Source organism: Callithrix jacchus, chromosome 15, assembly GCF_049354715.1.
Source record: "Callithrix jacchus isolate 240 chromosome 15, calJac240_pri, whole genome shotgun sequence".
In the NCBI taxonomy this organism is placed as follows: Eukaryota; Metazoa; Chordata; class Mammalia; order Primates; family Cebidae; genus Callithrix; species Callithrix jacchus.
The window spans coordinates 50,783,620-50,796,862 of NC_133516.1; the positions used below are offsets into that span (position 1 = coordinate 50,783,620).

The 13,243-nt window shown below is 40.7% G+C and overlaps 1 protein-coding gene across 25 annotated transcripts in view; it reads right to left on the reverse strand.

Moving 5' to 3' along the window:
* Nucleotides 1-317: 317 nt before the first annotated feature.
* The window catches only part of EOGT (EGF domain specific O-linked N-acetylglucosamine transferase), a 42,166-nt gene continuing 29,240 nt past the window's right edge, over nt 318-13,243 (reverse strand). For 23 of the 25 annotated variants that reach the window (XM_035276085.3, XM_035276083.3, XM_078351457.1 and 20 more), the window contains 4 exons: nt 8,553-8,614; nt 5,019-5,138; nt 3,231-3,333; nt 318-2,661 (listed from right to left, as the gene is read on the reverse strand). In XM_035276085.3, the coding sequence (XP_035131976.1) occupies nt 2,515-2,661; nt 3,231-3,333; nt 5,019-5,138; nt 8,553-8,614 (432 nt within the window). In that variant the 3' untranslated portion in view covers nt 318-2,514. The remainder of the gene's footprint in view (nt 2,662-3,230; nt 3,334-5,018; nt 5,139-8,552; nt 8,615-13,243) is intronic. The other 2 variants (XR_004734736.3, XR_004734735.3) reach the window with 1 other exon arrangement.

A 13,243-nucleotide genomic window follows, 5' to 3' on the forward strand; every position in this document is an offset into this window, starting at 1 on the left:
GGCTTGTGATCTTCAGGGAAGTCCCATAACTTCCCTAAAGTGGAATGGAAGACTTCCCTAAATAAATGCAAGACTGTGAATGTGGAATCTGAAAGCTTAGGAACCATCATTCTTATGTCATTTTGGTGATTATACATAACATTTATAGAAGCATCATATAATAAATTGCTAAATAAAAGATATAATTTTTGCTCAAACTGAATTATTCATCAGAGATGTACTTAATTTTTATAACCTAAGAGCTACCAGATTGCCAAAAAAGCAAGCATAGAAATATTGCAATGCAGAAAACTTTAAAAATCGTTCTGATATTCAAATAAAATATAAAACGATTTATTTCAAAGCCACACCCAAAACATACAATGAAATGCATCCCTTTTAAAGACATAATAAAAAGAGCAATCTTTACATTTTACAATTTGAAGACCTTTTGTTCCCACAAAAAGTCTCATAAAGTTAATTCCATAATTAAAGTGTCAAATGTACTTTTGTTTATATAAAATGTATTCTCTCTTTAAATGCAAAATATTCAAATATAGCAGTTTTATTATAAAATTGTTCTCAGTTTCTGATATTTCCACTGGTCTATAGCATCCCATTTCCACATGCTTCTTAAAATGAGGTAAGAAGACCAATGTGAAACCTTTTTTTTCAGATCATTTTTCAGACGTCGGTGCCTTGCTGACACAACGTACAACATGCCTTTGTCATTCCTTTCATCTGAAATATTTTCCCAGTGGTTACTCAGTATTTTGCACAGTTGCAATTCTTGTCATTTAAAAATTCATAACATGTTGTTTTTATATTCTTTTTATACGTTTTTGAGATCTGAATCAAAGCTATTGCTACAGTGATTCACTATTTTCTTTATAGGTATTTTAATAAATAGTCCTCAATTCTAAAAGACTTTTTAAATCCTTTAAAGTGGGGGGTCAGCAAACATCTTCTATAAAGGTCCAGATATTTTGTGTGTCATTTTTCTGAGGCATTTTTTTCCAACTCTAAAATGTTTTTAAAAATTTAGCTATGCTGTAATTTTCTACCCCCCTACTTTAAAAAATAGAAGTAACCAGTCTCTAAATTGGACTGCTCAAGTGTCAAGAAAATGTAAACTTTACATTGTGCAGTAAAATAAATCCATGGCTTCTGACTACTAAATTGAAAGTTCATCATCAGTAAGAAATGCATCCCATTCAAAGAGTGGGGCTACATGTTCTTTTTAATCAATGACACTTTCTTGTGGCTTCTTTTTCGTTTTGATTGAACAAGCCACATGTCTTTTGTTTTTTCTTGGTCCTACTTTTTTATAGGGAAAAATTCTCTTCGTGAGGCTAACTTGAAGTTTTTGAAATCAAAGACTTGAATACTTTCATGCCAACAGAGGTAGATGCATATGCACTGGTATAGGCAATTACAAATACATAAAATGGAAAACATTTTCATATATAAATTAATCATTAAATGCTCTCCATGGCTAAGAAGGAATCAGTGGAAACCAGATAGAAGTTATGCAAAACAGTCCTAAAGAATGTTCTAATTTGCTTTTATCACATGTAGTTGCTACATTTTAGGAAAACGTGATTCAAATATGAAACATGTAAATATAAATAAATATAGTGGCATGATTGATTCAGGTTCTTGATGCATACCACCTGGAGCTGACTAAACTCTGATCTATGTAACATGGTCCTATAGCTTGGTACTGAGAATCACAACTCTGTGTGTGTGTGTGTGTGTGTGTGTGTGTGTGTGTGTTTTGCATGTTTTCCTTTCCTATCACAATCGGTGCTACAACCAGATTATGGAAAATAAAAGAGCAGCTGTAAATTTACCCAAATATATCATAAACAAGTTGGAATACTCTGGAATTACAATCATATACTATTCTACAAAAACATTTACAAATTCTAAAGTTGAAAACTTTGGTATCCCTAAAAAGAGAAAGTTCAAGTCCATCCATGGTGGCTCACACCTGTAATCCCAGCACTTTGGGAGGCCAAGGTGGAAGGATCTCTTGATCCCAGAGTTTGAGACCACCTTGGCCAACGTGGCACAACACTGTCTCTACCAAAAATACAAAAATTAGCTGGGCTGGATGTTGCACGCCTGTAATCCCAGCTACTTGGGAGGCTGAGGCACAAGAACTTGAACCCAGGAGGTGGAGGTTGCAGTGAGCTGAGATCCTGCCACTGCACTCCAGCCTAGGTGACAGAGTGAGACTGTCTCAAAAAAAAAAAAGAAAGAAAAGAAAGTTCAATTATACCCGGGAGTCTATGCCCAATTTTTGAACTATACAAAGTTTTCAGTGCAAAATTATTGCTATTGGTAAATAGCAATGACACAAAAACCACACGAAACACTTAATGTCTATAAAACACATAATATCCTGAAGGTATGTTTTGGCATAGAAAAGGTAACTTGGGGATAGGGAATAACAGGTTGCCTTACTGATTTAATTCTAAGTCTGGGTGTTGAAGTGTTTAAATACTCTTTTTGCAAACAGACTCAACATATTTATAGCTCATCATGTTTCTTCTTAAACGGCCACTTTGGGTGTTGCAATACGTGGTCTGCAGCCTGAAGGACAAGATACATAAATTCTTCTACATCGAAAGAGTAGTTGGTGAACTTTGGGTGCTCCCCCAGGGTTGGATGGTGGCCCTGCGAAAACAAACCAAAACACGAAGCCATTAACTCATTGAGGGCATGGTTTTCTCTACAGCAAGAAAATTATGTTACTTTGGCTAAGGCAACTAATTTATACTCTACATCAGAGACCAGCAAACTTTTTCTGTTAAGGGCCAGATGATAAATATTTTCAGCTCTGCTGACTCTAAGATCTCAGTCACAGTTACTCAACTCTGTCACTGAAGTGCAAAAACAGCTAGGGACAATACATAGACACACAGGCATGACTGTGCTTTCTTTACAAAAACATGTCATGGGCTGGATTTGCCCACAGGGCTGTAGCTTGTTGATCCCCTCCGTATATACTCTAATAGATCTTTCTAAGCTCAAATTCCATGAAGCTGCCTTTACAACATTAAAGATACAGGGTGCTTAATTCTCCTTTTTCTCCTACTTGCAAATATAAAATACAACAATTCACTATTCCAGAGAACAGTTTGTCTTTGCAGCACTGATGTTCAATGACCATTTTTCATATCAGTAATTGGATACTTCAAACCAAACAAAAATGAAGCAAGGTGAGTGTTGGGATTCAACTTTACCTTATCCTGAGGAAAGACTTTGTTCTGCCTTTGCCAAGTAATGTAGTGAACACCTCTCAGCCTGGCCAAGTCTAAGTAACAGCGTTCATCTTCACAATTGTACCTAAGGACACAAGGGTGTCACAACATGAGGCTTTTGTCCAAGGTTTTTGCCAAATCAACAACTCTCTGTGAACATAAAATACATCTCCCAAATATGTCCTTGCAAAAGGTTGTAAACAAGACTGAGGAAGACAGTAAACAAGATTGAGGAAGAGAATTTAAAAATACTCTCTGAACTAATAAACTTAACTTTTAAAAAACAATATAGGGTTACGGAATGGAGAAGACTGACCATATTCAATAGGACCTGCTGCCTATGGACTTGATACCACCTCATAACACCTCTGTCTTTAAATGTATGAAAGTGGCAAGCGGGGGTAGGTAACACTTTCAAGGTCACATAACTAGATAGTGAAGGATGAAAAAGTTGAACCCAGGTCCAAAGACTCTAAGGCTTGAGTTTTCTAAGTTACATTTCTCTCCCTTCCTTTCTCCTTTCTTCCATCCTTCCTTCTCTCTATATAGGAGAAATAATAGAGATAGAATCCATTATCTGGTTATTTCTGTACATATACCGTATGTATTTTTGAAATGTTTTGCAGGGCATTGGAAGTTCATGACTTTTTTCCTAAATAGCCTCCTGTTTACAGAGTCAAATCACTTTTAAAATGAAACCACAGAATCCAAATATTGAGACAGAATAGGGGGAAAGAGGTAACAGTAACTGCTATTAGTGTCTCAAGAACTAAAATAGAGCACAATGTCAAGAGCAGAATTATTTATTTTTTTTAATTGCATTTTAGGTTTTGGGGTACATGTGAAGAACATGCAAGATAGTTGCATAGGTACACACGTGGCAGTGTGATTTGCCGCCTTCCTCCCCTTCACCTATGTCTGGCATTTCTCCCCATGCTATCTCTCCCCAACTCCCCACCCCCCACTGTCCCTCCCCTATTCCCCCAACAGACCCCAGTGTGTAGTGCTCCCCTCCCTGTGTCCATATGTTCTCATTGTTCAACACCCGCCTATGAGTGAGAACATGCAGTATTTCATTTTCCGTTCTTGTGTCAGTTTGCTGAGAATGATGTTCTCCAAAGGACATGAACTCATCGTTTTTGATTGCTGCATAATATTCCATGGTGTATATGTGCCACATTTTCCCCATCCAGTCTATCATCGATGGGCATTTGGGTTGATTCCGGGTCTTTGTTATTGTAAACAGTGAAGAGCAGAATTATTACAAGAGGGAAGGCCATGTCTCCACAAACCAACCACTGAGTTAAAGGTGTGGCCTGGGCAAATCATTTACACCCAAGGGCCTCCGATTCCCTATGCATGGGATCAGCAAGCACTAAGTGAAGTGGTTGGCTTGTGTTTTGGAGCTATGTTATACATGAGAAATAAATGCTCTCTTTTAACATGATAACTACACTGTTTGCAAGAAGAAGCTCACGGTTTGGGAGGTATGCAGGAACAAATTCAGAATAAGGAAACCACAGATTCACATCTTCCCTATCATGCTGGGGATGGGAAGAAGAAGGCGTAGTTTGCTTACTAAGTGCAATGGCAGCCTGCAGACTTTATATTTTTAGCTTTGGGACTTCTTTCTTTCCAGATGTCTATCTGATGTGACTTCTCTTTTTGAATGATTAAATATTAAGCCTTTTGATGCTCAGAATGAAAGCCTTAGCATGCATAAAAAGCATTATCAGCTGCTTCAGTGTAAAACTGCCCCCAAACACTTACAGTTCAAATACAGCAGCCCAGTCTGGAAGGAAAAGTAAATGGGTAAGACCAGCTCCATGCATTCCAATAAATATGTCCGTGTTGTGTGTGATCCTTAGTTGATCTAAAAACCCAAGTTCTCTGTAAACATACAGAATAACACAAGAGAGATGGGGAAAAGAGAGAAGTATCAGGTTGGCTCATGATTCACAGTAAGGCTATTTATAAAAGTGTATTTCCCATTTAAAACCACATTCCATTTTTAAGAACCACTTTTGCCAATTTCAAGTGCACTCTAGCAATTAATACATCAATTTCTTAATCATTTAACATATTTTCTTTGAGACAGAGTTTTGCTCTGGTTGCCCAAGCTGGAGTGCAATGGCACAGTCTCAGCTCGCTGCGACCTCCACCTCCCAGGTTCAAGCAATTCTTCTGCCTCAGCATCCCGAGTAGCTGGGATTATAGACATGGACCACCACGCTGAGCTATTTTTTTGTATTTTTAGTAGAAATGGGATTTCACCATGTTAGCCAGGCTGGTCTTGAACTCCTGACCTCAGGTGATCTGCCTGCCTCTGTCTCCCAAAGTGCTGGGATTACAGGCGTGAGCACCTGGCCAATAATGTAACATTTTTTCTAAGTAAGGTCACCTATCCTTTTAGGCTTACATTTATTTTTAAAGAAAACTTTAAATGGAAAATCAGCGACACATGACATCAATAAAATTGTAAAAATTAATATAATCAAACTCAGTAGTATTCAAATCGAGGTATATACTATTGCAAGACAAAGCTCGGAGCCGGAAGCCTGCTTTCTGCACGAAAAAGAGAAATTAGCAAGTGTTAAAGAGATGTTGTGACACACTAGCACTAAATTAAAAACTATTTCCTTTGGATAACAAAAGGATTTAAAAAAAATTTCTCCTAGTGTGATTTAAGCTTTTTAATGCCATCTGGGTACACCCAAAACGATCTCAGATACCACCAGGGCACTATCCTGCCTTTGCAAAAGACAAATCCACAGTTTTATGCATGTTAGGATGGTACAAGTGTTCTCTAAATCCAAGACACTGACAGATGTGTAAACTTTCAACCAAAAATCAGTCCCAAAAGAGTTCACTGAGGTGAGGCTAGGGAGAAATGCTAGAGTAAGGGTGACACTCCGAATAAACAGAAAGAAATGAGATCTTTCAGCCCCACTTTACACAAAGTAAAGAAAAATAAATGATCACAATTATTTTGGATCTAAGAAAGGAAGGTGAATTCCTGTTTACACCAGCTAACAACAAAAACTCTGCATAGGAAAAGGAAGACAGCTCTGTGGGTATGTGTATCGCACCGAGAACAGGTGCCTCAGTTTCTCCAGGAATGTGAACTGATGCCATTCGCCCAGGTGAACATACCCCTGGAGCTGCCAGCTGTGGAAACGCCTGTGGTCAGTGCTCACCAATCCCCACACTAACATGTTACTAACATTTCCCACAGACTGGCAAGTTATGAATTTATTGTCATTCTGGCTTATCTGAGAAACTCCAACACATCCTTAAAACCAGTCAATAATACAGCTTCAGAGGTGCCCTTCCCAGTTCTTTCCATTCCTTCCCAACCTCATCTCAGTGAATGGTTTTGGGACTGATGTGGGAGCCCCGTCTTGGCTCACTCATTTCTTTATGCAACACTGAAGGTAGCCAGTGCAGCACAGTATAATCTGTAAAATGGGACGAGCTGTGCTAACTCAGAAAACTGTTGAAAGCATGGGATGAGATAAAGCAAGTAAGCATAAACATACATCTCAATAAATAGTTGTTTTTATGACTGCTATTTATGTTCAGTGTCTCAGATCCCCAGGATGAGAGTTATGCCATCCTCCATAATGGGATTCCTACTGCTGAGCCTGGTGACTAGCTCATGGGTCCACAGTTTAGAGATTTATTGCACAAATGAATTAACGTATGATGAATGAAGTGCAAAGCTCCCATGCTTACATTCTCTGAAATTACATTTATCTATATTAGATACCCACGTGCTGGGATATATATACTTATTTTATTATATATACTTTAAGTTCTGGGATACATGTGCAGAACATGCAGGTTTGTTACATAGGTATACACTTGCCATGGTGATTTGCTGCACCCATCAACCTGTCATCTACATTAGATATTTCTCCTACTGCTGGGAAATATATACTTCCTTTACCTGAAAAGCATTCTTAGTGTTAGATTTGGAAAACACAGCTGTGATTGTGGGTGGACATGGAGACAAAAGTTTTCACTTTTCCTTTTGATCTATTCTATACTGCTTGACTTTTGCAACCAGAAGCATGTACTACTTTTACCAGGAAGATGGAATTCTAGCAACAGAAATTACCCAGACTGTGAATAATAGACATATTCTGTCTTTCTAAGCCTTTTAGTTATATTAGAGTTTTAAAAGAAATGTAAACATGTTATGCAATTTTTTAAAAATCTCAAGTTATTCGGACACTCAAATTATCCCCACATACATAATTTGAAGTCAGATGTTGAAATCTGGCAGCTAGGAGGGAAAACTACTTGCCTTTTTTTTTTGAGACGGAGTCTCACTCTGTCACCAGTCTGGAGTGCAGTGGCACGATCTTGGCTCACTGCAACCTCTGCCTCCCGGGTTCAAGCCATTCTTCTGCCTCAGCCTGCTGAATACGTGGAACTACAAGCACACACTGCCATGCCTGGCCAATTTTTTGTATTTTTTAGTAGAGACAGGGTTTCACTGTGTTGCCCAGGCTGGTCTTGGACTCCTGAGCTCAGGCAATTCACCTACCTTGGCCTCCCAAAGTGGTAGGATTACAAGCATGAGCCACCACTTCCAGCCCGTCAATTTTTTTAAACTTCTGAAATTTTAGGCTGGGTGCAGTGGCACATTCCTGTAATTGCAGCACTTTGAGAGGCAGAGGCAGGCGGATTACTTGAGGTCAAGACTTCAAGACCAGCCTGCCCAACATGTTGAAACCTCATCTCTACTAAAAATACAAAAATTAACCCAGGAGGTGGAGGTTGCGGCGAGCCGAGATCGCGCCATTGCACTCCAGCCTGGGTAAACAAGAGCAAAACTCTGTCTCAAAGAAAAAAAAAATACAAAAATTAGCCAGACATGGTGGCATATGCCTGTAGTCCTAGCTACTTGGGAAGCAGAGGCAGAAGAACTGCTTGAACCCAGGAGGCGGAGGTTGCAGTGAGCCGAGATGGTGCCACTGTATTCCTGCCTGGATGACAGAGCAAGACTCTGTCCCCCAGCCCCTGCCAAAAAAAGCTCTGAAATTGTAAATGGAAATCTGAATTCATCACTTCTTTTGAGTAAGGAGATGGAGTCACAACAGCAGGCCCCAGAAAGCTGAAAAGTAACTGCTCCTGTTCCCCAGGCCCTCACCTGCCCATTTCATTCATTTACAGTGTCTGCTTATCCCTTCTGAGCCTACAAATACCAACAGCTCCCACTGGAAAAATGCTTTCTCACCCCCTTGACCTCATCCAAGCAAAAGCTGACAGTGTCTGCTGAGATTAGCTATTACTTACTTATACTTGTAATCAACAATCTGGACTTCAAATGTAGATACTGTTTTCAGTGCATTTACAAGCTGGGAAAAAAAGAGAAACATTTAGCATTTCTTTTCCTTCTTTCCCTTCTGTTTTACTCTCCTTTATGGGTCCTAAAATTTCTTCTTTTTTTGCATGTAATATTTCAGATATTAAATATCATTTGGTAACAACAACATAAAAAGAAAATAAATAATAAATATCATTTGGGTCAATCATTTTGAACAGTCATTAAATTCAAATCCAGGCTTCACCTGTGAACACATGACTCTACCTCCCTCAGATACCAACACACTGTGTTGTTGTGAGGCTGAAAGGAGAAAATTCATGGAAGCAAAGTGCTAAGCACAGAAATACACTAACCATGAACTGTTGTTATTACCAAGTGCTTATTATTCCCTCAACTTTCTTTATTTTTATTTTTTTAGAGATGGGGTTTTACTATGTTGGCCAGGATGGTCTCCATCTCCTGACCTTGTGATCTGCCCATACATTTTTGGGTACTAGAATACCCAAAATGTTCCAGACTTTACCTTCAGAGTTTTTGTCCCACCCATTATCTCATTTCAGACAACCCACTAGCACTTTGAACCTCATCCTCTGAAAATACTAAGGTCTTGGCAGAAAAACATTTTCAGTACTTCTACATAGTAAAACAATTATTCTGGCCATGTGTGGTGGCTCAAGCCTGTAATCCCAGCACTTTGGGAGGCCAAGGCAGGTGGATCACCTAAGGTCAGGAGTTGGAAACCAGCTTGCCAACATGGTGAAGCCCCGTCTCTACTAAATATACAAAAATTAGCCAGGCGTGGTGGTGGGTGCCTGTAATCCCAGCTACTTGGGAGGCTGAGACAGGAGACTCGCTTGAACCCAGGAGGCAGAGGGTGCAGTGGGCTGGGATCTCACCGCTGCACTCCAGACTGGGTGGCAGAGCGAGACTCTGTCTCAAAAAAAGAAAAAAAAGAGAAAGAAAAACAATTATTCTTCTAGCAAACAAAAAGTAATAAAGCATTGTTAATCTGTTATCAAAAATACAGTCACGGTTCTCTGTGTCCCTCACAATTAGGCCACTGGATATCGGCACCACTCAGAAATTTCTGCACCTGTATCATGTTGCCTTGTGGCATACACAACACTGCAACAGCAATATCAACAGTTGCAAGTATCATTGACGGGGCACGTAAATGGTGCTGGCATTTCTAAGTGTGTCATTAGGTTTACTTCATTCAATATTTGTAAGAATCCTATCAAATGGCTGAGCACAGTGGCTCATGCCTGTAATCCCAGTACTTTGGGGGGCCAAGGCAGGTGAATCACCCGAGGTCAGGAGTTCAAGACCAGACTGACCAACACGGTGAAATCCTGGCTAATTCAAAATTAGCCAGGTGTGGTGGTGCATGCCTGTAATCCCAGCTACTTGGAGGGCTGAGGCAGGAGAATCACTTGAATCTAGGAGGTGGAGGTTGCAGTGAGCCGAGACTGTGCCACTGTACTACACCCTAAGCAACAATAGCGAAACTCCGTCTCAAAAAAAAAGTCATATCAAGTAAGTATTAGTACTATGCCCACTTTACAAATTAGACAAGATAGGCTTGGAGAAGTAAAATAACTTTTCCAGGATCTTACAGCTCCCAAATGCACAGACAAAAATAAATCTAGGTCTTCTGACCCCAGAACCTGTGTTCCTAACCAGTGTACTCTATTGTCCTGCCTACAGAAAGCAACAAGCAATGACCAAGATTTAATCCCCTCCCGTGTGTGTGTGTGTGTGTCTCTCTCTCTCTCTCACACACACACACACACATACACACACACACAGAATCATGACATGGAAATTTCTCTCTCCAGATAGCTTCTGAACTCTTACAAAGATTTGAAGGGATAGGAAGATTAGAACTGTTTTACAGGAGAGAATTAGTCAGATGGTATAAGCCTTGGTCTTTTAACGAGATTGCCCACATAAAAAGGTCTCAGGGAAAGCATACCCTTTTTCACTTCTAGTTGCACAAGAAAGGTGGCCCTAACCCTTCCAGTGGCTATTCAAACCCTGAAGTTGGGCAGGATTCCACAAGCCATGATTTAATGAGGCCATTTGGGTTGTGTTAACTATTTATTAATCGAAGTATAGCCAAAGATGCTTTCTTCCCTGCCCAGGAGCTGTCTTTCTAGTGACATTCAATCCTCAGGAGAGAAGCAGCCAGCTGGGTGCTCTTTGGCTTGGAGTTGGGGGCTGAATGATAAAATTTCACCTTTGGCTGCCATCATCTGGGCAAGGTGCACGACTGGATCTGAAAGCCTCAACCCTGCACTGAAGCACCTACCAGCACTATATCTTTCTACTAGACTTCTCTGCAGCAACCTGATGCTGTTCCTTAGCCTGCCCCTTCCTGATGGACAGGGGTCAGGGGTAGATTCCACTTCCTCTGAAGTCTATTTGCTGTTTTAGCAGTAGCATACTCTGGCTAAGAAAGCAGTTTCAGTCCCTGACTACTTTCACTCATGCCCCTGTTACTCTAATCACCAGCTGGGTGACCTTAGGCATGTTTTTTTAACCACTGTGCCTGAGTGGTTGTCTGTCCTTGTCTAGAACAGAAGACAATAACACAATACCTACCTCATGGGTTTGCTGGGAGGGTTGGGAGGCATAATGTACAAAAGGAGCACATAATATATGCTTTAGGGCCAGGCGCGGTGGCTCACGCCTGTAATCCCAGCATTTTGTGGGGCTGAGGTGGGAAGATCACAAGGTCCAAGAGATCGAGACCATCCTGGCCAAGATGGTGAAACCCCGTCTTAACTAAATACAAAAATTAGCTGGGTGTGATGGCGCACACCTGTAGTCCCAGCTGCTTGGGAGGCTGAGGCAGGAGAATCACTTGACCCCAGGAGGCAGAGGTTACAGTGAGCTGAGATCGTGCCACTGCACTTCAGCCTGGTGACAGAGCGAGACTCTATCTCAAAAAAGTAAAAAAATAAAACAATAATAATATGCTTGACCCCCAATTAGCACTCAATATATGGTCTATATCAACATATACTGTTGACCTGTTGGCTACTGAGGCTTCCCATTTGTATACCCAACAGTGCACTATTTGATATGTTCTTATTTCTAGGTCTTTAAACACACACATACAAATACACACACACACCCACACACACACTGCTCATTTCTTACATCCACAGAGCTTACAATTAACACCTCATTATGCCATATGTTCATGTCCTCTGTAATCCATATGGGTCTTAGGAAGAGATGTTAATTACATAATTCTGATCAGCCTGTTAGGCAGCCAAATTAGTCTATGTAAAATATTTTACCCATCAAAACCTAACTCCCCCGCTTCCTTCCTACTATTTTCCATTTTGTTCCCACCTACCTGCTTAAGTTCAAAGCCTCGAGTCGCACTTGATCCTTGATACCTTTCCTGGCCTTCTCTAACGTGAATGTACTTTTATACTCCAAAAGTAAGTATCGATCCTATCTCCAAAATATATTTTGAATCTGCCTACCGTGTCATCTCTACTGTCATTACTTTAGCTAAACGCTCTCCCTGGGCCACAAGAACAGTTTCTGATCAATCTCATGCTCTCAGCTCTTATAGGCAGAATGACTTAAAAATAAATGTCAACTCATGTCTCTCCCTCTGTATTTGTTTTCCATTTGCTGCTGTAACAAACTGCCTCAAATTTAGCAGCTTAACACAACAAAATTTATCCCCTTACAATTCTGCAGGATTGGAGCCTGACATGGGTCTCACTGGGCTAACATCAGGATGTCAGCAGGGCTGTGTTCCTTCCACGGGCTCCAGAGAAGAAGGGAAAATTGCCTTTTCCAGCTTCTAGAAGCCCTCCACACTCCATGGCTCGAGGCATGCCCCATCCATCTTCAAAGCCAACAACATGGCATCTCTGGCCCCACTTCCCTTATATCTCCTTCTCTGACTCTCTTCCCTGCCTCCCTCTCACACTTTTAAGGAAATGATGAACTGAGATCTGATCAATGAGAAGAATCCAGTGAAGAAAAGAGTTGTCCAGGCAGAGGCAAAAGTTCTCTGGTGTATGGAGTGTAAGGCCCATTTGTGATTTTACTGGGCTCTTGGGGATAATCCAGGATAATCTCCTTACTTTAAGGTTAGTTGGTTGGGGACCTTAATTCCATCCACAACCTTACTTTCCCTTTGCCATGTAACCTAACCAGTTCACAGATTCCAAGGATTTGGATGTGGACATCTTTTGCAGGGAGGAGGAAGAGACATTCTACCGACAACAGCCTACTTACAATTTCACAGTGGCTTTCCCCTACACGGGAATAAAATCGCTCTCCCACTAAGGTCTAGGAGGCTGATATGATCTGTGCCTCCATGCACCATGCCCTACTTCTCTGAGTGCTTGGATATCACGCCACTTCTCTCACAATGCTACAGCCATATTGGGGTATTCTCTCTGTTTCTAGAATATTGACAGCTCATTTACCTCTGCCCGGGAGGCTCTTTCTCTTGATAGATTCGTCTCTGATTAGGTCTCAGTCTAAGCAGCGCCTCTTTGAATGCTCTCACCTAACTGCCAACCTCTTTCCACCCACATCCCCAGTCTCTATGATATCGCCCTGGTTCATATCCTTCGAAGCACTTATCACTGCCTAACATCACCATACTTATAGACTTCTTTAC